This window comes from Zonotrichia leucophrys, chromosome 9, assembly GCF_028769735.1.
Source record: "Zonotrichia leucophrys gambelii isolate GWCS_2022_RI chromosome 9, RI_Zleu_2.0, whole genome shotgun sequence".
In the NCBI taxonomy this organism is placed as follows: domain Eukaryota; kingdom Metazoa; phylum Chordata; class Aves; order Passeriformes; family Passerellidae; genus Zonotrichia; species Zonotrichia leucophrys.
In genome coordinates this window covers 4,185,333-4,209,635 of record NC_088179.1, presented here as the reverse complement: position 1 = coordinate 4,209,635, position 24,303 = coordinate 4,185,333, and the positions used below count along the sequence as shown (strand labels likewise).

The window sequence follows — 24,303 nt, the reverse complement described above, 5'->3', positions numbered from 1 at the left end:
AGAGCGGCTGTCCCGCCACCTCCTCCCCGCCGGGACGAGGGGGCTGCGGAGCCGCTGGGCTGGGCAGCGCCCGCCCCCAGCGCCTCAGGACTCCCCGCCCCATCCACCCCCGCGCAGCCACCCCGCCCTGCGGCTCCGCCCCGCCGCTGCGCGCGCGGCATTCTGGGTATTGCAGTCCAGAAACTCGGTCTCACTGCTGGGTGGAGCGGCGTGGAAACTACATCTCCCGGCGTGCCGCGCGGCGCGGCCTCCCCCGCCGCCGCGCCGTGTTGTTGCGCCCGGCCCGGCGCTCCCCCCCCGCCGTGCCTGGTGTCGCGGGGCAGCCCGGGGCGGCGGCGGCTCCGTGCGCCAGGGCCCGGCATGGCGCTCCCGACGGCCGCGCCGCGCTGCCCGTAGGTGCGGCGGCGCCCGGGGCCGGGCGGGCCCGCGGCGATGAGCCACGGAGGGACTGTGAGGGTGCCGGGCGGGGCGCGCTGAGTAGCCCATGATGGCGAGGGGGACGCGGGAGGGGGGAGATCTCTGAGGTGTGAGGCGGGACGAGGTGTCTGTGACGGGAGTGGGGGTGGAGGGCGGCTGTGGGGCCGCACCGTGACGGGGGATGCGGGGGTCGGGGGCCTGGAGAGGGCCGGGCCGAGGGGCCGGGCTGGGTTGGGGCTCAGCTGTGGCTGGGGTACAGGGAGGGAAGGGCCGAGGAGAACAGAAGCAGGGAGATGCGGGGCTGGGGCTGTATGAAGGGAAAGGTGTGAGGTGCAGGGCTGGGGCTGTATGAAGGGAAAGGTGTGAGGAGCAGGGATGGGGCTCCATGAAGGGAAAGGTGTGAGAAGCAGGCTGGGGCTCCATGAAGGGAAAGGTGTGAGGAGCAGGCTGGAGCTCCATGAAGGGAAAGGTGTGAGGTGCAGGGATGGAGCTCCATGAAGGGAAAGGTGTGAGGTGCAGGGCTGGGGCTCTATGAAGGGGAAGGTGTGAGGAGCAGGGATGGGGCTCCATGAAGGGAAAGGTGTGAGGTGCAGGGCTGGGGCTGTATGAAGGGAAAGGTGTGAGGAGCAGGCTGGAGCTCCATGAAGGGAAAGGTGTGAGGTGCAGGGATGGAGCTCCATGAAGGGAAAGGTGTGAGGTGCAGGGCTGGGACTCCATGAAGGGAAAGGTGTGAGGTGCAGGGCTGAAGCTCCAAGAAGGGAAGGGTGTGAGGTGCGGGGCTGGGGCTCTATGAAGGGAAAGGTGTGAGGTGCGGGGCTGGGGCTCTATGAAGGGAAAGGTGTGAGGTCCAGGGCTGGGGCTCCATGAAGGGAAAGGTGTGAGGTGCAGAGTTAGTGTTCCCTGAAGAGAAACGTATGTGCTGAGCAGGACTGGTGCTCCTTGAAGAAGAAGGTGTGAGGTGCAGGATTGGTGTTCCCTGAAGAGGAAGGTGTGAGGTGTAGGGTTGGGGCTCCATGAAGTGGAAGGTGTGTGCTGAGCAGCTGAGCTGTAGTGGGGACTGTGGGAGCAGAGGAGTGCTCCCAGTGAGGGGATTGCTGAGGAGGAGCAGGAGAAAATGACTGTCTGAGGATGATGCTGAGGAAGATGCTGGGAGTGGTGGTGAGGCAATAGGTCTGTGGCGTTAGCTATAATACTGGGCAGCATGCTGAGGGAAAATGGAGCCTGGGACTTGGTCAGTGTGTAACATCAGAGTGAGGCTCCTTGCCACATCTGGGAGGCATTTTTGTAGAGAATTGAGAAATGCACTGTGCAAGGAGGGCCTGGCATACTTAGAACCTGCTGGCAGGTTCAAGGAGCACTTCAGATGAAGGAGAGAAAAAAGATGCAGGTAACTCTTCAGGGGAATGAGCCAGCTTCCAAGAACCTCGCTTGAGAGCTCTGTATTCTTGCTTGTCACAGTTGACCAGTGGAGAAATCATCACTTTCCTGCTGTGCTGCAACATCCTAATCCTCCCTGATTTTGCAAAAAACCCCATCCTGTAGGCATGGCTCACCTGAGAGAATTTGCTAGCCAGGTAAGTGCTGATTAAAAGTTTGTTTTAAAACCCTCTTTGAGGGTTTACATAATGCTGTTTGCTCTTGATACAAGGGTTTCAAACAAATAACGAGAAAATCACTTTTTGCCACTCTTTATCTCTGTTGCACAGGTCTCAGCTTACTCCTGTTGGCTGACTGACCTGTGCCTGACTGTACCTGGTGTTGGGCTGATAATGGTGTGTTGCCAGCCATACAGAAAGTGAATTCTTCACCCACTATGGAGCCTTTCTCTGGGATTCAGGGTGTTCTTTTTAGGGAGACAGGAGTCACTGGCTTTCTAAATATTTTTGGAAGGGGAAGTCTAGGAATGGGAGCAGAAAAACGTGTTCATGGCATTAGTCTCAGAAAAATGGTGCTTGTAACCTTGCTGCATAAGAGGCAGTGATATTTGATACTGGGTCATAACTCTTCCAAGAGATGTCAGCCTCTGTGGATGTGGTTAAATGTTGTTGATGTGGTGACATTTTCACAAGAGGAGTGTGGAAAGATGATGCCAGGATTTGGGACTAAAAGCTAAAGCACGTTAATAGTATTGGCTTGCATCTTCTTCCCTCTGAATTTGGTTGTGAGGTGTGTTTGATTATTGGCAGATGTCAATACTGAGCACAGGTCTTCTTAAACCATGTTTTGGGGCATTATTCTGTTCTGCTCCTAGGTGTAGAATTACTAAAAGCTTTAGTGGTTTGGGCTGATGCTTTCTCTGAACCTTGACTGATTTAAAATTGATTTGCAATGCACCTCAGTTTGCATGCTGTCTTTCACATCAGCTGTTTCCCCAAAGTGTGTGTGGAATTAAATGTGAATATAATGCCTGGGTGAGTCACTGTACAGGGGGAGAAAGGGAAGGATACTGTTTGATTAGGGCTGAAAACAGTTCTGGAGCTGCAGAGGAGATTGCTCTGAAGGTTTTTTTTGTACACAGCATTCACTCTTGAAGCTTATCAGCATTCTGGTGGTTTCAGCTCTGGATTTATTATGGAAATGTTAGGCATTGTCAGACCCTGTCATGTCATGAGTGTCTGCTCTTGGCATAGAAAACCAATCTGTGCTGTCCATTCTCCAGTCTTTTCAGGAATCCCTGGTGTAGCTGAGGCTGGCTGGGAGGGCACTGGGAGCTGCCCTGAAGTTTTCTTCCCTGGGATTTAGGGAGCACTGGGAGGTGCTGTGAAAAGCAAGACTGAGACTTGCATTGGGCTCTCAGAGGGTTGGCTTGTGTCTGATTCTCAGCTCTGGTGCTGATGGGCAGAGTCACCTTAGACCAGGCTGCTGTGCCTGTGTGCTGCCATTCCCTGCCTCAGCTGCTTCTGCTCTCTTTCCTTGGCTCCCTTTGTGCGAGCACACAGCACTGCAGGCCTCTGGTCTTGGTCTGAAGCTGCCAGGGGATGGATTTGTGTTAGTTCCTATGCTTAAAGCTCTGATTTGGGCTCTGTTTCTACATTTGTTGTTCCTTACCTGGCCTTGGAGAAGCCATTTAGGTTTTTTTTTGGCTACACAATGCTTCATCTCCTGAAGCAAAAGAACACTGTGTGTGAAGTGAGCTGGGAGTTTCAGACATACAGTGTTTCAAAGTGTTGAACACAAACTTCCCTCTTTTCTATACTCCAGAAATTCAAAATTGTCCCAGGTTTTGGCAGTTGCAGAGAGCTATGCACAGATTTCATACAGATAGGGGAGCTTTCAGAAAGTTCCAGGTACAAAGCTGGTTTCACCAGAGAGACTCTTGGTAGCCCAGAGGTGAGTGTTCATCATGCAGGCTGGGAAATTGGGGAGCAGAGGAGACAATGAGGGAAAAAGAAGAGCAGATGAGTTCTATTAAAACCAACTTCCTTCTTGCACTGTGTTTGGCAAAGCAGAATTATGTTTGTTTGTTTGTGTGGCTGGTTGGAAAGTGCTGCAGTCAGAAATAACTCTAAATGTGGCTGTGGTTCCACAGAAACCCTTTGAAGTTGCTGCATTCCTGGTCAGCTTCAGCTAATAAACTATTGGGGCCTTGACAATTTTCTGTTTCAGAGCTCTCCCATGTAGAACAGTGATTCCAATTCCAAGATTAAGGAGTTCTCATTTCCAAAAGGATTCAAGCACCCCTCAGTGTTTTTTGCAACAAATGTAGGCGTGATCCTTGCTCTTGAATATTTTGAGAGTAAAATCCAGCTGGACACAGCCCAGAGAGAAGATCTTCAGCTGCTTCAAATGCTGTTTGTTTCTGTTCCCAATATGCAGCTTATCTTTGCAGGCAGTAGCTTTGAAATGAGGGCAGATACTTACCCTTCTTCTCTAGTACTTATCCACATCTTCTCAGAGACTGTGGCTATCATGTCTGAGCAGCTGGAGGTGGCAGAGCTGCCAAAACCATTCTTTCCCCATGAAGCAGCTGCAGTGTTGCTGCCAGGCTTGTCTCACAGCACTCTGCAATTCCTGATGGCTGCAGTGAGCTGGTCTGTTTTAAAACATGGTATCATCAGTCAGGATGGCAAACACTCCCACACCTGTCAGGACAGAGCATCCTTCTTTCCTGTGCTGTGAGATTGGATCCCAGAGGGCACAAGTGGAGCACATAACCAGGAAATTGTCACCATCCCTCTCATGCTTATTCCCTTCCTGCACTCAAACTGAGCTGGTGCATTGTGTGCTCTCCCTCCCAAGCCTGCCCAGGCCTGCCTGAGCCATCTCCAGTGCCTGCCTGGCTGCTCTCAGTGGAGAGGAGCAGCAGGAGGCTTTTTGCTTCAGATCTGCTGTGTAACAAGCAGTCAGCCAAAGAAAAAGTTACAATGTAGTGATCATCCCTTGGTGGCTTTACATGTAGAACAAGGAGCAGCTGCTGCTGCTGGAGCTCCGTTTTTCAGCTCTGATGGGTTCTGTGAATGTGGAAGAAAAATGGGAAGAACCCAAGCTGGTGAGCAGTTGCAAAGGTGACAGGTTCTAATAAGCTGCTTGGGGTTATCTGTGCTCATTTAAGCAGGTATAAAGCATTTCATCTGGGTTCTGTTGCTTCCCACTAATGAAGTTTTCCAGGTGTGTTTGTAGCACTGCAATTCCAGAAGATTTCCAGCCAGGGTGGTTCTCTGACAAGATGACTGGTACTGAGATAAGTTATATTTAGGAGAGGGAGGGATGGTGCTTGTTACAGCTCTCACTATGGTGGAGGTGTGTTGGGGAAATCAGGCTCATGGAGTGCATCCTTCTCTCTCCTGACAGAGCAGGGCAGTTCCACAGCTCCCCATTCCTGATTTGTGCTGCTCTCTGATGAGTGCTGAGGCTTTTATGCCCACACATCTGAGCATTTGTGTTTGTCAGCACAGATCACCCTGTGGTGTCTCAAACTGGATTTTTTTTTTACTGGGCAAGGGCTTTTGAACAGGGTCCTGCAGACAGGACATCTTAGTTTGTTCTGGAAGTTCAGAGTTGCTGAAAATGTCACTTGGCAGTTTCTTCTGTGGTGTTCACAAGGTGTGCTCTTGAGCAGACATTGACCTGCTTGAATTGGGCATGGGCCTCTTTCCTCCTGCCTGTTTATAGAAAGGGAAGAAATCCATCAGCAAACTGTGCTCCTCCAGCAGTGTGTGGTGTGTCACAGTGTAACTGTGGCTGGAATCACTCTGTACCCCTTGGCCCTGTGCTGGCTCCCTGGACTCTTTCTGGGTCTGATGGGTCTGATTTCTGCAGTTTTGGCCAGTGCATTGAGGGATGTTCATCCTCAGGCCCTCCACAGAGTCAGACCCTTGCCCTGTCACCTGTGAGCTCTAAAGCATTTCCAGGTCACTATTGGGAAGGTAAATCCAGTACCTACAAACTAAATATCCTCATATTTCCACCCTAATGGGGGTGGGCCTGTCTCACCTTCCCATCTGTGATGTTGTTTTCCTGAGTCCCTTGGGCAAAATTTCTGTGTGCTTGTCAGAGGCTTTGTCTCCTCCACCACACCTACCTGAACTCCTTTGTTCTACAGAAAACAGGATAAACCAACATCCAGGTCTGCAAGGTTGTTTACAAAGCTGTCCATGATGACAGAGCCTGCCACATAAAGTGGTGGTTGTCCCTAAAGCTGCCTGCCACAGCCAGTGATCTTATGTTTGATGTCTTCATCTGGAGAAATCAGTCCTGACTCTCTGGTGTGTCTGAGGGGGGAGCAGTTACTTCCACTTTCCTGTTTCTTACCTCATGGAAAAGTTACATTGGAGGGGAGGAATGTTTTCATGAAGATTTGCTTCTCTGCACTATTCATGTGGGTTGTGGTTTCTTTTCTGAGCTGATCAAGTGCTTCTAGCAGATGATCCTCTTTCTCTCCCTTCTCCTTGATGTGTGGGAGTGGCTGATGTGTTGTAGGCATTTTTAGGGTGCAGTAGGTCACTGTGCACAGTCATGTTTGGGGCACTTTCTTGCCCCTTCCTCCAAGTTGGTCAACAGGTGGAAGCTGTTCCTGGTCTGCAGTGAGCCTGGACTGGTCACACTGTTCTCCCTGCCTGTGGTCATCATTCTCATGTTGTCCCCTAACATTTCTCAAGCTCAAATCCTCTTTTTCCCACCTCCCTCTCTCCAGTCTCTGCTATGCATCTCCAGTTCTTATCTCTGAACATCCCTTCTAGTCTGTTTCCAGTGCATTTGTTCAAAGTTCAGCCTGTTTGGGTGTTGCTATGGATGCAAAGGATATTTGGTTATCCTTCTATATCTTGGGCTGGAGTTTGTGTGGAAATCCTGTTGAGTGAGCTGCCTGTAAAACTCACCTGGGCCTGGCTTGCAGCAATGCACAGAAGGCAAACAACCTGTGATGACAGACTGGCTTAATCATTAAGCAACACCTTGGGCTGCTCAGTGATGGCCTGCTGCTAGAACGTGGTGTGAGGTGGAAAAATGCAGCCTCTGTGTTCTCTGAGAAAATCTGCCAGCTCAAGGCCCTTGTGAGAGAGCACTCTCACTGGGTGACGTGTTGGAGGTGAGACTGAGAAGTTCTGGGTGTGGAAAATTCCTTCTGATGGCTTGGCTGCTTCCTAAGGTCAGGCCATATTTTTCAGGGTTCTTTTTCAAACTATTAAAAAAAAGGCAGAAAAGCTAATCACAAAGAGCATTTTAGTAGCATGAAGGACCTCCTGATGTGCAGGTGGACTGAATTAAATAGTATAAGAAAGTGACTGTGATTTATTCCCTTTCTTACCCATATCTTAATAAAGAATTAACTGTGCAGCTGCTGTTAAAAGGTCAGTATTTCTCTGTTAATAACTGCCTGGTTGATGTGCTTATCTAATGAAGGAGATGCTGTTTGCCTTTGCATCTGAGGGTGCCAGCTAGAGAAGAGGCTGGTGCAGAAAAGCAGCTCAGGAGGATGGAGTGTCCATTCTGCTCTCCTGCCTCCTCCTTGCTGCTGACCTTCCAAAAGATGTGAGGCTCCATCTGCAAACATCTGAGGAGAGCTGTGCTGGGAGCTGCCTGGAAATCAGGCTGCAGCAGAGGAGGCAGTAAATGTGAATTCAGATTACTGTAATATTTCACCCTCCAGACAAGTAGGGAAGGGTGCAGATCTTTCTAATCATTTCAGTCTTTGAGTGCAGGAAGGCTAACTAGGGAAATATTTTTATGTGGCTTCTTGCTTGTGCTCATTGTCTCATCAGATCTCCAGGAGAAATCTGGTTCTGGTACCCCTTGCTGGTCTGTATTGAAGTGTGAACAGATGCCTGCTCATGGAGCTGCTTAGGCACCAGTTGGTGCCTGCAGTTGAGCAGCCCTGTCCCAATGGAGCTGACACTTTCCCCAGCAATATTTGCTGACATTCTCATGCTGGGCTTCCCTCCTTTTCCTCCCCCACTGTGGTCTGCAGGGTTGGAAAGCCTGTGGAAAAGTTCTAATCTTGGATATATTCCGTGCTAAGTTTCTAAGACTGTTTAAGATAGGTGAATTTATCAAGGTAGTGGGTGCTGCACAGATATGGAGATGAGCTGTGTGTGTGTGTGTGTGGTGCTCTGCAGCCTGGGAACTGAATGGAATTCTCCCATCTCGTGGTTTAGCACTCCAGGGTGGATCCTGAGGAGCTGTTCACCAAGCTGGAGAGGATTGGCAAGGGCTCCTTTGGGGAGGTGTACAAAGGCATCGACAACCGCACCAAGGAGGTGGTTGCCATCAAGATCATTGACCTGGAGGAGGCTGAGGATGAGATTGAGGACATTCAGCAGGAGATCACAGTGCTCAGCCAGTGTGACAGCCCCTACATCACCCGCTACTATGGCTCCTACTTGAAGGTAGGACAAACCAGGGTGGCTCCTTGCCAGTGGTTTGGGAATGGGGAGGTGTGGTATTCTCAGAGAGGAAAGGTGAATCTGACTCCATGTTCTTAGAAGGCTAATTTATTATTTTATGATCTAGATTATATTAAAGAATGTTATAATAAACTATACTAAAGAATAGAGAATGGATACTTACAGAAGGCTAAAAGTTAATAATGAAAAACTCATCATTCTCTCCAGAGTCTGACACAGCTTGATGGTGATTGGTCATTAAGTAAAAACAATTCACATGAAACCAATCAAACAACCACCTGTTGGATAGACAATCTCCAAACCACATTCCAAAGCAGCAAAACACAGGAGAAACAAATGAGATAATATTGTTTTCCTTTTTCTCTGGGGCTTCTCAGTTTCCCAGGAGAAGAATCCTGGGCAAAGAGGATTTTTCAGAAAATATGATGGTGACAGGGAGGGCTGCTCTGTGGATGCTGCAGTGGGTGGTGGCACATGGCACTGCAAAGTGACATGTGAGTGGCAGCATGGCAGCAGGAGCAGTGGTGCCTCTGCTCACTGCACTGATGTGCACTTGATAGCAGACTGGGCTTTTTGGCACATTTCATTTGGAAATGAGGTGCCCTGTACTTTGTGGTACCCAGAGCAGGGCACTTCACTGGAGAGCAAGTTATTTGTTGAAGACTGAACTTTCCCTGGTCTGACAATTCTGGAAAGGAAGTTGATGGAATACTTTTCCAGAATAGCACAGTGTTAAGGCAGTACCACTGAGGGATTTATGCCTCTGAAAAAAAGAGGAGATTGAAACTCATTCATTTCATATTTCATCAGAAAAGGTGAAGAGTATATGAGCTGAGTCTATGGAGGAGTGCTAATACTGCTTCCACTGAGAGCAGGTTTAGGAATCCCTGATGGAGGTAGTGTTGATCAGAAGTGGCCTATCCATGCTGGCTGCTGGAGGTGAATGTAACAATGGGACTGCAGCAAATAGTTCCTGAGCTCTTCAGGTCCTGAATATTCCTCCTTTATTTTTTAAAGGCCATAATGTATTTTCTCAGCCTTCTGCTGTAGTTTCATGGACCTGCTGCTTATCTTCTGTTGGGACCCTGGAGCCTCAGCATGGAATCTCTTCTCTGAGGAGTAAGAGTGTCTTGCTGATTGTGCCCTTCATGCTGGCAGCTCTATTAATGAGATCAAAGGCTGCCATGCTCCCCTGCCATTGCCAAGAAGGATTTATGCTGGATGAGCTGCTGGAGAGATGTTAAAGGGCTCCAGCCTGGGATAAGCTTATCTGTGGGCTGGGCAGTCTGGTGCCTGTAGGGGCACTTGCCCAGGTGAAACTGCAGACTGAGTTAGCAATGTGCTGGGGGCAGGTAATGCTGTGTCAGCAGAAAAGAGGGAGCCTGGGGCTCCTTCCTTAAGCCCCTGAGAGCAGCAGCTCTGGGATTGTGTACAGGAAAATCTTGTGTGTTGCTGCCTTGTGGGTGTCTCACTTTTCTGTCTGCTTTTATTACTGTATTTGCTCTTGGTTTGTGCTCTTGCTTGCAGGGCACTAAGCTGTGGATAATCATGGAGTACCTGGGAGGAGGTTCAGCCCTGGATTTGGTGAGTAAGTGGCAAGTTCTGGACTATGAAAAATACTGACTGAAGCCTTGGTTTGTGCAGTGCCCATAAGCCAGACACACTCTTGCCACATTCCATCCCTTAGGCAGCCCTGTGCCCAAGGGTAAGCAGTGCAGGACACACATGTTGGTTATGCTTATCCCAGGACTCAGGAAATGTTTTCATGGGGCTCAGCTGTCCCAGCACTGTTGTCCATGCTGTGCTGCTGTGTGATGGAAAGAGCCAGTGAACTGAAAAGTGAGCACAGCCAGTTGGTTTTGAGCAGTAAAATCTGTACTTCACCTAGTCAGAGTCATGGTATTGCTCAGTAAGGACATGGTCTGTGATGAAATTACCCCAAATTTTGAGAATACACATGCAGAATTTACCCACAGGCAAAGGTGCACTGCACTGTATTCTGTCACAGCATTTTTCTCTTCTCTTTAGGACAATAATGCCCATTTTTCCAGAGGGATAACTAATGATGTAGGAAAAACTGCTGAGCCTACAGTGGCTTGGAGGAAGGTGTAGTGGGTGTTCTGTCATCAGCAGAAGTTACCTGAGTGTCAGAACCTCAGTTGTTGCACTGAGAGGGCAGGACTTGGTTAGAGGAGAACTGATGGAAAGGAGAAGAGCTTTGATACTCCACAGCCTGAGGGTTGATATCTCAGAGGCTGAAATTCAGTACTTGCATGCTGGCAGAGAGACCTGAACAAGAGAAACTGTTAAAATGTTCTGTTGGCCAGTGTATTCCCAGGCCAAAGTGAGAAATGAACTGCTGTTTGTTTGGGAAGCCTTTAACAGACTGATAGGCCAGCAGAAAACCCCCCAAAGTTTTGCCATTGAATGGTTCCAGGTGCAGACACCAGCATTCTGCTTGTAGCACCTAAATCAGGTGTGCAGGAAGGTGCTTCCTGCTGAGTACAACCTGCTTGGCCAAGGTTTCCAAGTAACAAACTGAGAGCCTGGAAAATCCAAGGCATCACTCACCCTCTTTTAAATCATCTTTCTGCCTTTTTTTAGCTGAAGCCAGGACCACTGGAGGAGACTTACATAGCTACTATCCTGAGAGAAATCCTAAAGGGCTTGGATTATTTACATTCAGAGAGAAAGATCCACAGAGACATCAAAGGTAAGATTGAAAGGCTCAGCTCCCTTTCTTGTAATGGATGTTAGTAACATCACACTCAGAGGTATTTTATTCACCATAATCTGCAAGGTTTCAAAGACTGTTTCTCAGTGCTGCTTTTCTTGTTGAGTTGCTGTTTTGTGAATCTGGTGCTTGTCACTGTATTACAACTCATGCTTTTCTTGTCTTTAGGGTTTAGAGTAGCAGTGAGGATCTGTAGCTCTCCTCTGGCACTTGGAGTTTGGAGCTGAAGTGAAGGAGTCAGTGAAAGGCATGCTCAGATATTAGCTGACTTGTGTCTGGACATTTGCTTTTCTGCTGGACCCCAGGGGTGTGTGTGCTGGTTATTGTGCTTGTAGCTCACAGCAGGAGTGAGCTGTCCTCAGGCAGGGTTCACAGCCCTAGAAAATCAGGGCAGCTTGTGTCAGCTTATCCTGTTGCTGTTTTTTATAGTCCCTGGCCACGTGTGGTGTGCAGAGCTGGCATCTGCCTCTCAAGGAGCAGAGTCCCAGCAAGCCCAGAGCATCAGAGTTCTGCAGGAGGATGGAGGGACAGAGCTGGGGAGCTGGGCCAGGTGCTCTCTGCTCTCACCCACTGCAGGAGGGGGTGTGAGCACTCAGGGCACAGAAACCTCGTGCAGGGAGACTGGGAGAAAAGATGTTGTTGCTATGTGAGGCTGCATGTTTCTAGCACTGCAGGATGTGTAGGGCTGTTGGCTGCCAGTGGTGGGGAAATGCTGAAGGTTGTTAGGTGGGGTCTGAGAATGAAACCCCCATTCCCAAACTTGCACAATGTTACAGTCTTATCAGTGAGTGGGAACCAGTACAAGAGTGGGCCTTGAGCTCTTTAGAAGGATCTGCTGTTTAACCTGGGCTGAATGCTACTCTGGAAAAAAAATCAGGAGCATTAGAGACTGTGTTACCCTCCCTTCTCTGTGTGGCCAGGAGTCACATCTAATTGATGGTGTGGTCCTTCACATCTGCCCCCTGCTCCTACCTTACCAATATTCCCCTCCTGATCCAACAAAGTGCCTGAGCTTGTTCCATGTCACCCAGTGGACTTCAGAGCATGAGAATGGGTCTGAAGCTGAAAATCCAGGCTGAGGGTTATCACTGGGGTGAAGGGGGATCCCCCAGGAGGGCTCTGCTCAGTATTCAGTTCTCTGTGGGCTGGAGGTGATTCAGAGGCCAGCAGACTCAATTTCTTATTTGTGCATACAGCTGCCAATGTGCTGCTCTCAGAACAAGGAGATGTGAAACTGGCTGACTTTGGGGTGGCTGGCCAGCTGACAGACACCCAAATCAAGAGGAACACCTTTGTGGGGACTCCATTCTGGATGGCACCAGAGGTCATCAAACAGTCTGCTTATGACTTCAAGGTGAGCTGGGGGCAGGATTGCTGCTTGGGGCTGCCATACATGAGGTGGTGCTAGGACAGAAACAGGGGTTGGGAGTGCTGCTTACTGCAGGAATTATTCTTTTCTGTTATGATGCAGAAGTTTCTGTTCTTCTGCTGAAGAAGTTTGTATATCAGACATGAAATGCCCCACCTGATTTATGTGATTAGCTGTCCTAAAACTGTGCTTTCATGTTTTAGAATTGTTCCTTGCTGTTCTGGGTTCTTTTTCTTCTCTTTTCCAGGCAGACATCTGGTCCCTTGGGATCACAGCTATTGAACTAGCAAAGGGAGAGCCTCCAAATTCTGACTTGCATCCTATGAGGGTTCTCTTCTTGATCCCCAAGAACAACCCTCCAACACTTGAGGGTCACCACAGCAAGCCCTTCAAGGAGTTTGTGGAAGCCTGCCTCAACAAGGATCCTAGATTTGTGAGTATTGCTGCCCACCTGTGAATTTGGGAAAAGCAGCAGAGCTCAAAAATGCCCTTCCCTTCAACAGGAAGGTTTCAGAATTGCAGAGATAGAATTGCTGAGCTTACAGGATGGACACATGAGCTGGACTTCCTCATGAGGGGACAAGGAGGGGAGAGCACTGATCACTTCTGTCTGCTGACCACAGTGGGACCTAAGGGAATGGCATGAGGCTGTGTCAGGGCAGCTTTAGGTTGGATATTAGGAAAAGGCTTTTCCCCCAGAGGGTGTTTGAGCACTGGAACAGGCTCCTAAGGGCAGTGTCATGGCCTGAAGGCTGCCAAGAGTTCAAGGAATATTTGGATAAAACTCTCAGGCACTTTGTTGGGGATTGATGGCATTGTTGGGGGCTGTCCTGAGCAAGGCCAGGAGTTGGATTTGATGATCCTCGTGCATCCCTTCCAGCTCAGGATATTCTGTGACTCCAGCAGCAGTCAGTGAGTGTGTGTTCAGTGTGCAGGGATGGTTAGATGTGACATGCTTTCCTTTTCTGCTCCAGAGGCCAACAGCTAAAGAATTGCTGAAGCACAAGTTCATCACACGCTACACCAAGAAAACCTCGTTCCTCATGGAGCTCATCGACCGCTTCAAGCGCTGGAAGTCAGAGGGCCACGGAGAGGATTCCAGCTCTGGGGACTCTGACATGTACGTGCATCTTCTGCATGGAGGCTGCCCCTGCTGCCCCTGCTTGCCCCAGGGTGGCCTACTGCAAACAGCTCAGGTCCTTTTCCCACCTGAGATCTTACCTTGGAGCTTTTGTTTGTGGCAGCAAGTGAGTGCTGTTACCTCCTGTTCAGTGGGACTCTGTTCTGGTCCTAACTTGTGGAGCCTCTTTGCTGAGTGTAACACAAAACATTATCTGTGTGTAACCAGTAGAACAAGGCTCTTGTGGCCTGTATTTTATGCACCCTTCATTAACTACAAGAGCTCCAGGCTTTAGGAACTGTGGTGAGGGCTCTGTGGTGTCACAGTGCTGCTCTTCACCTGTGGCAGCACTCAAGTGACCAAGCACTCAGGGAAATTGGCTTCTGACATCTAAGTCTGGCTCCTCGCATTGTGAGCTTGGGTTGTCTTGAAATTCTCCTAAATTTAACTAGCACTAGAAACTTCTTCAAGCTGGCTGGATCAGAGAGGTGATGTGGTGATTTGGAAACATGATGTACTTAGCTCAGATCTCTTTGATGCTCTCTAGGTGTAGTAGAGACTGAAGTGGTTTCTCTTCAGAATTTTTTCTGGGATAGGGAAAAGCCTGAAGGCCTGCAGCAATATGGCAGTCAGGTGGGGAGAACTTGTGATTCTGGGAAACTGTGGGCAAACCCCCAATGTATGGAGCTGAGGCTTTGTCTTGACTTTCCCCTTTTCATTTGCAGTGATGGAGATGCAGAGGATGGAGACCAGGGTCCAATCTGGACATTCCCACCAACCATTCGCCCCAATTCCTTGAGCAAGCTGCACAAAGGAATGGCTCTGCATGGTTCCCAGAAGGTCTGTGTGCTGTCTGGTGTTTCTCAAGTGGACTGAACTAACATGAGCTTTTGGGTGTCTTGGGGAAGCCACCAGGCCCTCATCTTGTGTCTGAAATTTACTTCAGTCTGGCACCAAGGGCTGGTGCTGCAGAGCTGCCTCTTCCACATCATCAGGGTACTGTGACTTGTGGCTTTCCCGGGATCTGGTGATGGGATTGCTGTGGAGGTGCTGTGAATTCACCAAAGGCTGAATATTTCATGTGCCCTGGAAGCTTTTCCCTGTGCTTGTAACTTCTTCTCTTGTTGCTTTCCAGCCTACGGAGCCCATCAAGAGGCAACCACGGTCACAGTGTCTCTCCACACTTGTTCACCCAGTTTTTGGGGAGGTGAGTAGAACCTTCTTGGTGTCTCTGCTGGTTGGAGATGAAGAGATACCTGACATAGATAAATGGGAAGGATTTGGAGAAGGGAGGTGTGGAGAGGTGTCTAGTAGGGTTAAGGGACTCTGAAGTATTTGTACCAGTTCAGAGAGGAAAGTGAGTGTGTCCCTGGCCTGTCCTCCTGAAAACACTTGTACTGGAAGAAAGGCATTACCCTTCTGGCAATCTGTGTTCTGGTGAGGATCTGATAGAGGAGTATCTGTCTCTTACCTGCATCTTAGGCTTGCTGGTGCCTGGGCAGCTCTGATGTCTGTGGCTGAAGTGCAGCTCCTGTTAGAGCTGCCTGTCACTGTGCATGTCCACAGCAGAGTTACTGAGGGGAAGGTGGGTGGGTTAGAGCAGGAATTGGCTTTGCTGGTTACTGGACCATTTCTTGATCTGTACAGACTGCTGTTGGTAGAGTGCCAAGACCAAGGAGTTCCCTGGCACCCAGCTTCTGGAAGGCAGGCAGAGAAAATCTGTTCAGAAAACTGACCCAGTTGCCCTGCCTGGTGGTCTGGATGGGGATGTGCAGTTGGAGTAAGAGCTGCCATTAATGACAGGATGGTGTCTGTGTCAGCATCACCTTCCCAGCTGGGTGATGCTGACAGGGAAGAGAAGGATAATCATAAGGGGGCTGCTGGCTATGAGCTCTGGTTGCTCTTTCCAGGAGATTATGCTTTGGAAGAAATCAATTAGAAGCTGCCTGTCAGGGTTCTGTTCGTGTCTGCTGGTGACAGACACCCTTTCCTGGTCCTGAGGAGTTCCTTCTCTGGATCCTGATGGCATGGCCCAGCACAGAGCTGTGCTTTTCCCAGGAATAGTTTCTGACTTAACTCTCTGTTCTCAGGTGTGCTGCTCTGTGGAAGGAGGGTTTGCTGCATGGCAGGCACCAGAGGTCATTCTGAAAAGCAGGCTCCTGAGACCACTCTGCTTTGGAAATTGGGATTTTATCTAACCAGCCTCTCTGTGCTTTGACTTTCAGAGTCAGAGCATGAGGGCACTGACCTGGCTCTTGTATGCCCAGAGCTATGAGATGAAGCCACATTAAAGCCATGCTGGTTTGTGATGCAGTTTGTTTGTGCAGCACAGTCACTGGTGTCTGGGTCTCTGTTCAGTTTAGGAGCCCCCTGGGGCAGAGTGCTCAGGGATGTGGCTGTAAATGCAGTTTGTGCTTTTCCTTACTCACCTTGCTGCACCAGTTCCAGGCAGGAAGTGGCTTCTCAGACATTTCATTTCTGCTGGTTTGATTCCCTTGCCCCAGTTTTTTGATCCCCCTTTCCCTTGATGAGACTTTTGCTGGCTCTGAAAATCTCACTGAGCAAAATTAGGAGCAGGAGGGGTTCTGGGCAGTCTCAGAAATAACCTGGCTTTTGTGTGCAGTAGAGGGGGCTTGAAAGAAAACTTCTCCAGGTTGGAAATCTGCTTCTCTGCTGGTTGTGTGTGTTATTCTTTGCTTTTGGTAGGAAGGAACTGAAAACTTTGTCCTCCTCACTGTTGTATGATTGCATTTTAAACCAGCTAGGTTTGATCCCTTCATTCCCCAAAGGGGCTGAAGCTGGGATTGTGAATGGAAATCTGACTGAGATGTTCTTTGTAATCTTTCATCTGCCTTCCTGCCTGTGAGTTATTGGATGTAACATTGAGAACAGCTCGTGAGGAGTCAGTAACTGTAGGGGGACACAGTATGGGTAAATGAAGGTGGTACAGAATGTAATCTTATCCCCCAAAGAGCTGCAGCTGAGCCAATTACTAAAGATTAGGAGCAGGCCTGATGTTAACAGGCCACAGCTGTAGCCAATAGGAACAAATGATATAAAAGAGTGGATTGGTGGGATCAGGAGTCAGTTGGCTGCTGCAAGGACCAGGAACAGTCAGTGCTTGAGGAGCTGCCCATGAGAAACATCAAGGAGATATGAAACTCTGGCAATATGGAACCCTTGCACTATAATGATAATAGAACTCTGGATATATAAGACAACAATTAACAGGTGTGGGTAGCTGCAAATCTGGAAGCATTGTGGGGCAGGGAGGTAAAATGACTTTTTAAACCTGCTGAGGTTGAGCTCAGTGCAGTGCTGTAACTCCTGCAAGCCTCCAGAGAGCTCTTTGCAGTGGGAGGAGACAGCCCAGCACACACTGCTCCCATCACAGGCTGCTGGGCTGAAGTTCAGGGGCTTTGGCATCAAAGGCTGATGGTAAACTGGCTCCTTACCTCCAGGACAGACAGACCCTGTGCTTATTGTGAGGCAGGCAGCCTTTGGTAGGTACACATCAAATCCTTGGATGTAGCATCACAGCTATTTTTGCTCTAAGAAATCTGTATCCTTGATGAGTAACTGAGCTGCCCTCCATGCCCCTGCCACTCTGACTGAGCAGAGGTGTGTGTGGGTTGTTCCCCCAGCTTTGTGGCAGGGAACAGTGCCCCTCTGGGGAGGCAGTGGCTCTTTTTGGCTGGGAACTGTTTGTTCCCAGCAGGGACTTGGTGCACAGGCATGACTGCAGCTGGGGATTAGCATTCACAGTGTTCTGCTTTCTGAGAAAAGGTGAGCTCCAACAACAGGAAAGGTTGATCCTGGAATTGAGGGAAAGAACTGCAAGGCTTATGGAAAGCCCTTTAATCAGCAGGGCCTGATGAGAGCTTCATTGAACTGGAGCAGACATTGCTTGTTCAGCAGGATGCTTGAGTGTTGTTCAGCTCCTTGTGTGCTGGTGCCCTGGGGAAGGGGCTGTCAGATCAGCAGCTCGTGGGGAGCTGCTGCTGGGGGTGGAAATGTAGGATTTCCAACAACAGATTGCTTCAGGCTCAGCACCAGTGACCTGTCAGGTGCCCTCTCAACAGAGCTGTGGCTATTTCAAGGTAACAACTGGAAACTTGTGCAAGTAGAGGCCATGAGAGATGTGAGCTAATGTAGGTGCTGTGTGTGGAGGTCTTGGTGTGTGCAATTTCTTCCCCTGCCCCCTGGGTAAAGCTCTCTTAGAGAGGAGTGTTGGAGGCCCAGGGGCTCAGGATCCCTGGTGTGGCAGTTTTCTGTGGCCTCCCAGTCACTAGAAGCAGCTCAAGGCATTTTTGTGGTGGTTAAAAGTGGTGGTGACTGACTCCTGGCACTGGGTATATTCTGCCCAGCCTGCCTGTGAGTGCTGGGCTGTCATCAGCAGCAAAGGTGATTGTACTGCCTCAGGTACACCTGGAGTTCTTTGTGCTGTGATGAGTTTTCAGGGCTGTTGGTCCATTCCCTGCAACATGTAGTTTAAGAATACATCCTGTTAGGTAAGGGCTTTGATTGCCTTTAGTACCTGGAGGCAAATTTGAACCCCAGACATTGGAATTCTACCTTGCTGACCTACAAATGAGCTGGTTTTGGTTCCTTTAAGTGGAGTGTGGGTGCCTCCTACACCCTGGTGGGATGGGAAAGAGCCTTAATGTCAGTGCTGCACTTCTTGACCTGTGCTTTCTGCAACAAAATGAGGACCTAATGCTCTGTTTCTGGGCTGCAGCTCAAAGATAAGCACAAACAGACTGGAGGCAACGTGGGAGCCATGGAGGAGCTGGAGAATGCCTTCAGCTTGGCCGAGGAGTCCTGCCCAGGCATCTCTGACAAACTGATAGCACACATGGTGGAGAGGGTCCAAAGGTGAGCAGTGCCCGAGGCTGAGCTGGGGTGGAGCTGCCACTGACAGCTGGGCAAAGTCCATACAGACAAAAGTGAACTTCTTCTGACTGCTTGCATTTAATGGCAACAGTTCCTTTGCCTCAGAAGCCTTTCCTCACACTGGGCAGGTTTCTGTAGTGTAGGTGTATGTTGTAGGGCACAGAAAGATGCTGCTGTTCATTTCATTTTGCACATAAATCTATGTACACATGGTGTCCTGCTGGGCTCATTACCCAGGCAGCAAGGACTGCAAATCTCACTGGGTTTGCTTCTGGAATAGAAAGTTTCTGTTAATAAATACCTGTTTCATTGCAGGGAATGTGCTTTAAAGCACTACGTGCAGCTAGTCACTGCTTGCCCACCTTTAGGTGTACACCAAAGTGTACTTTTCCTGCAAGAATTATTTATTAAACCAGGGAAGGAATGTAGTCTGGTAGAATTTAGTTCTTTGCTGGGTCAAACTTGGCTCCATTGCTGGCACCAAGTCCAGTCACATCCTTGTGTTGCAGGTACCAGCACAGCTAACCTGGTCACAGATTTACCAGCCTTTATTTAACATGAGTTTGGCTTTTCTCCCTAAATCTCACCCTTTCCTTACCATGAGAGAAACTCAACATTTGGCTCCTCCCTGGTTAGCAGGCTGGAAATGTTTTACCATACCAAAAGCAGCTGTTCTGTGCTCTGGCTGCCCCTATAAGCACAACCCAAACTATTCAGTCTTTACACCCTTGAACTCAGGCTTTGTAAGCATTTCTTTCTGGTGGGTTAATGTTTGTGCTGTAACTCAGGTTCCTATTGAATAGAAGAGAGTCATTAAGGTTGGAAAAGGTGTCCCAGATTGAATCCAGCCTTTCACTGATGCCCACTGTGGCAGCCAGGAAGAGTGAGCAGGAGGTGCAGGTGGATGTGTGTGGGTGCCTGCAGACAGCTTCCAGCATCATTCACTTCTGTCAGCCTAGAAATGACACTGCTGCACAGGGCAGAAACATCAGAACAACAAAAGATGGTTGTTTTTTTGAGGGGCTTGCAAAACCTCAAAGACCTGCTTGCTTTCTTACCATAAAACATCAGTGCTGAAAACTACTTACTAGGTTAAAACTGAATCTTGAAAGCCTGAAGAAGCACCAAACCAGCTTGGCTTTTTGTTAAAAGTGCTGGTGTTGTCTGTCAGGACTGCAAAACGTGGCAGTGGGGCCAGAGGCAGCAGCCCTGCCCAGCGTCCCTTGTCCCCTGTTCCTTGCAGGTTTTCACACAGTCGGAACCACCTGAGCTCTGCCCGCTGACACCTTCCCTGCTGCTGTTGCTGCTGCCAGGGGGGAAGGATTTTTTCCAGCTTCATAAGAACTACATCTCTAATCCAGACCACCATCTGTTGGATGTGACATTGTGATGGACCCCAGGACATTTCAGAGCCTTCATGTTAGCCGTGTTTCCATGATAACCCAGGGTGGGGTTTGCAATGCAAGTACAATTTAGACCTTTTGCAGAACCCGAGATGGGTGGTCTAATTGTTTTTACAATGTAATCAATGCAGTTTTTAATTGTTTTCCTACAATGGATGTGTCCATTTTGGCTTGGTTTGATTCACAGCTTGTTTCTGGTAAATGCCTGGCTGCTGGAAAAAGGGAGATTCTCTCCCATTGATGGATGTTTCACAGGCAAGTCTGATGGGTTTAGTCTCCTGCCCTTCCTAAAGAAGTGTTTGTGAGCAGTCTTGTGTGAGTGCAGGGATGTTGGGAAGCTCTCCAGGTGTTTAGGGCCTCTGGGAGAGTGAGAGCAGCTCTCCAGTTGTTCTGGAGGATCACTTCAAGCCCTTCACACACAAGGAACAACACTTTGCAGTGCTGCAGCAGCTGGGCTGATACAGTTGCTCTTTCCCAGCCTGTCATTTCATAGGAGGGTTTGCTGATTGTTCTTTTGTTGGCTCTGGGACATCATTTTGTGTTAGGCCTTAGTTCATCTACTTCAGGCAACAGCAGAGCTTGCCTTGGGTCTGCAGGGAGCAGGAGGCAAAGGGGTTTATTTGCTGTGGGAGCTGTGCACTTCCTGTCCCTGGTGCTCTTGGCAGGCTGGGCAGGCCCACAGGGGGCAGAAGGGTTAAAAAGAGGAGTGGGGGAGCACAACAGCTGCAGGGCTTTGGTTCACAGGACAGAGGGAGACACTACATAGTTTTTGGTGCAAGAACTTGTGCTCTACAGGAAGACTTAAGCTGGATGGCTCACAGCAGTGTGCTTGGGCTGGGGGTTCCCAAAAGCTGCTCTAGGCCTCCCTCTCCTTCTCAGCCTTCCCTTTGTGGCTGCTCAGACTCACTGCAGCTGGCTCTGCCCCAGGTGCAGGCTGGGCTGGTGTTTGCTAGCAGAGGCACCACAGCATCCACTGCTGTGTTGGCTGCTTGAGGTATCCCAGCAGAGCATCCCCAGGAGCTTTGCTTTCTGTACCATACTGGTTTATCAATCTTTAATTCAGGTAAGCACACAGATGTTAAATCTACATTTTAAAGGTCCAGAAAAATAGACTAAGGAGACTAACCCCTGATAGCTGTGAGATTGCTTAGAGAGCTGCTCTCCAACTGAGAAGAGATTCCCATGAAGTCAGCAGGAGCTCAGTGCCCCAGCTCTTTGTGCCTGGGTGTTTGTGTGTGGATGAGATGGCTCAGCCCAGAGCCCCTGAGAACAAAGGCTGGAGCTGTTCAGCATTTTTTAATGACAGGCCACTTGGTTAGAAACAAGGCTTGGTTTTTGGTACTTAGACCTGCAGATTTGAAGTGCTGGGCTGCAAGCAGCTCAGGGGGACCACACATTCCCTGCTCCTGGTGTAGGGTGTTCTTTACCTTATTTATCCTGCTGGATAAAGCCAGGCTCAGCAACACTATGAACTTGTACAGAAGAGAAGAGGTGCTGCTGTTGGCTCTCTGCTGCAGAGTTCTGTGGTGAGAGCCAGCTCAGAGCTTGCAGGTAGGAAGAACAGAACAAACCCACTTTTCCCTCAGGAGGAGAAGTTCATGTACAGACAGGAGGCTTGGAGAGGGGGAAGGCAGAGGCTGCAGGCCAGCACAAAGGCCCCTGCTGCTTTTCAAGTTGCTGTTCACAGCAGTAGCAAAGGTGTTGATAAGGTACCTGTGTTGTTCCTCACATGCTCTGCAGTGTAACGAGGAAACTTCCTAAAGGAAACAATCCCCACCCCTTTGCCCAGTATTCAAAACCAATGGGTTTAGTTTTCAAAAACATTGAAAGGGATCTGCCACTTTCAATAAAGTAACAAAACCAATGAGGCTGGTGTAACTGTGTTATTGGGGGAAAAGGATTGGTTCCAGCTGCTTTTCTCTGCATTCTTCTTGAGCTGCCTGCTGAAGCCTTTCCAGAGGCTCCTGGTGTAGAGACCCCACCTCAGCCACTGCATCTTCAAGGAGATGCTGAGCTGTGGCTCCAGCACAGAAGCAACTAAAGGATCATTCACTCACCAGCCCACAAACCTAAAGGGAAGACTCCTGCTCACTGTGGGAGCCCCAGTTTGGATGGAGAGCACTTGGTACAGGGTGAGCTGAGATCCAGAGACATGGAAAACTGAGTAACTGGAACCTGGGATGGTGAGCTCAGGAATAAGAGGCTGAGAGAGTTTTATACCAAGATGCTATTTACTTTGAACAGTCATATTCAGCCACAGTATAACATGTCTAATCAATCCACATGGATACACCTACAACAGGCAATTAAAAAAATAATAAATGAAGACACTAATAAATTAAGTACATTTAACTTAGATGGGACAATGGTCTGTGACAGCGGTGGCAAAGGCTGGGTCTGCAGTCACTCCTCTAGGATGCAAATGCCAAGCAAGAAAACCCCTCTGGATTCCCCCTCCCCACAAATGCTTGAGCCCATACCTGAACACTTGTGCTGGCCTCTGTCCATCCCATTGTCCCATGGGATCTCCACATTGCTCCATCCCCTCAGCATGCAACACTTTCCTTTTGCTCTCACTGCTTCACTGCCTTGTTCCTTCCATTGCTACACAAACACTTTTCTATCTAATACAAACCAGAGTCCCCACAGCCCATCAAAGCCACGTCCAACAGCACCTTGTGGCACTTAGCAAATGTCAGTCCTTCTGTGGAGGCACCCAAAGGTGACAGCTGTACAAAAGAGAACAAGCTGCAAACATTTCAGATTTAATACAGAAATTTAATAGAGTCCACAGACACTAATGCTCCATCTGGAATCCAGTGACTTTTACACCTTCATGAGAAACAGAAGATGGGTCCCACCCCGAACTGAACTAGAAGATGAGGGATTTTCACAAGTCTTGCCATGACAAAAGCACAAGCAACAGTGACTTTCAGAGGCTTGCTCTCCTGCAGTGCTTAAATGCCTTGAAAACATCACCCACACCAGAGTGGAGAGTGTTTGCCATCCCATGCCTTACTTAACTCCTACTAAGGGATACAGAAACCGGAGCTGTGATATGAGAACAGTGATTGAGTTCAGAGGACAAACCATGCACCCCCCTGCACCGATCCACAACCCACCAACACCTCCACAGAGACTCAGCCTGCCTGGAAAGCTGCTGCCCTGGCAGCTCCTGAGGAGCAGAGCTGTGCTGGGAGAGCTGCAGAGGCTGATCAGAACGAGCTGGGAGCGAGGCAGCACGTGGTGGGTCCCTGTCTGTCTGAGGCAGCTGTGCCAGCAGGACAGGCTGTGCTGCCAGCCCCACCAGCACCCTCTGCTGCCAGCCAGCTGCACCCCTGGAGGCTGCTGGGTTCCTCCCCTGGGTGCTGAGCATCCAGTCCAGGTGGAAAAAGAAGGTGGGAGCTGCCCTCAGGGCAGGCAAAGGTGTCACTGTACAGGTACCATGGAACAAGAACCCCTCCATGATGGTGCAGTCGTTGGGTTCTCTCTGAGTAGGTCCAGCTGGAACAGACTTGCCCCTCTTCCACACCTTTGGGAATGGATGTGATCCCTGGCTGCAGCCCCACTTCCCATTCTGGGGGGAAGGAGCATCCTGGCTCTTTGCTTTGCCAACTCCAGAGCCTCCTGCTCCCACCTGTTTTGTTGGTGTTGCCAGCAGAGATCCAGCTCTGCCCCACATCACTCTGTGTGAGTGTCCTTCTCCTTGGGGACAGGCAGGCTCGACCTGGCTGGAGAGCTGGTGGCTCTTTTGATCACCTCCATCCACCTGCCAAGAAAAGACATGAGGAATGTTTAACCCTCACTCCCAGGGAATCTTGTCCTTTGTTATGAGCTGTACCCCTTTCCCAAACCTCCCAAAACAGCCATTTTCTTTCTTTTACAAGTCCTCTGGAGAATTAACTTTTCAAAAGGACAGCTTGAGATGTGGCAAATACCCTGCAGAACGTGGCTGCCTGTCCAGGTAATGAGTCTGCAGTGCTCTGAGCCCCAGAGAACTCTCATGAGTGCTCACTGTGCTCTCTCCTCAATCCCCAGCACCCCCACACACACAGGAGGGATCTCCAAATATCATTGGTGGGGAAAAGAAGGGAATGTTATTCCTGAGAATGTGCTGGAAAATCACTCAGGGTGGGAGGAAAGATAATTCTCTCTCACAGGATTTCTTCCTGGAGAAGCACAGAGAGAAGAACAGAAAACAATTCTTATCTCTACTTGCTGCTCCTGTTGTTTTTGCACATGTGGAATGTGTTAGGAAGATTGTTTACCTGAAGGGATTTAGTGATTGGATTCTGGTGATGGTTGTTTATATTAATTAACCAATCACTCCAAGCTGTGTCCTGACTGTTGGGAGACAGTCACGAGTTTTCTTTAGTATTGTAATTAGTAATTATTGTATTTATTTAGTAAATATTGTATTAATTTAGTAATTCTTGTATTTAATTTATTCACAATAAAAACTATTGTAATTAATTTAGTATTTTCTTTAGTATGGTAATTCAGTATAGTACAGAATCTCTTTAATA

At 49.2% G+C, this 24,303-nt stretch overlaps 2 protein-coding genes across 5 annotated transcripts in view; one reads left to right on the top strand and one right to left on the bottom strand.

Annotated features, from left to right (window-relative positions):
* Positions 1 to 260: 260 nt before the first annotated feature.
* On the top strand, positions 261 to 19,961 carry STK25 (serine/threonine kinase 25). Of its 3 annotated transcripts, none has more exons than XM_064721099.1 (12): positions 261 to 396; positions 1,876 to 1,991; positions 8,010 to 8,240; positions 9,786 to 9,842; positions 10,863 to 10,971; positions 12,189 to 12,346; positions 12,609 to 12,794; positions 13,336 to 13,481; positions 14,207 to 14,321; positions 14,617 to 14,688; positions 18,220 to 18,356; positions 19,618 to 19,961. In XM_064721099.1, exons 2-12 carry the CDS (start codon positions 1,962 to 1,964, stop codon positions 19,655 to 19,657), a joined length of 1,281 nt encoding a protein of 426 aa, XP_064577169.1. In that variant the 5' UTR covers positions 261 to 396; positions 1,876 to 1,961; the 3' UTR covers positions 19,658 to 19,961. The 3 variants fall into 3 exon arrangements, with proteins under 3 accessions (XP_064577169.1, XP_064577171.1, XP_064577172.1); XM_064721101.1 differs by having other exon boundaries at positions 289 to 392; XM_064721102.1 differs by having other exon boundaries at positions 290 to 450.
* Positions 19,962 to 21,989: 2,028 nt separating this feature from the next.
* Positions 21,990 to 24,303, bottom strand: part of FARP2 (FERM, ARH/RhoGEF and pleckstrin domain protein 2) — an 82,792-nt gene continuing 80,478 nt past the window's right edge. For both annotated transcript variants that reach the window (XM_064721096.1, XM_064721095.1), the window contains exon 27: positions 21,990 to 23,546. In XM_064721096.1, the coding sequence (XP_064577166.1) occupies positions 23,459 to 23,546 (88 nt within the window). In that variant the 3' untranslated portion in view covers positions 21,990 to 23,458. The remainder of the gene's footprint in view (positions 23,547 to 24,303) is intronic.

Excerpts from the sequence above, each read along its gene's own strand:
- STK25 (XM_064721099.1), top strand. The coding sequence starts at position 1,962 with ATGGCTCACCTGAGAGAATTTGCTAGCCAG. Across the intron at positions 8,241-9,785 it reads ACTATGGCTCCTACTTGAAG|GGCACTAAGCTGTGGATAAT; the intron begins GTAGGACAAACC and ends TCTTGCTTGCAG. Across the intron at positions 13,482-14,206 it reads AGCTCTGGGGACTCTGACAT|TGATGGAGATGCAGAGGATG; the intron begins GTACGTGCATCT and ends TTTCATTTGCAG.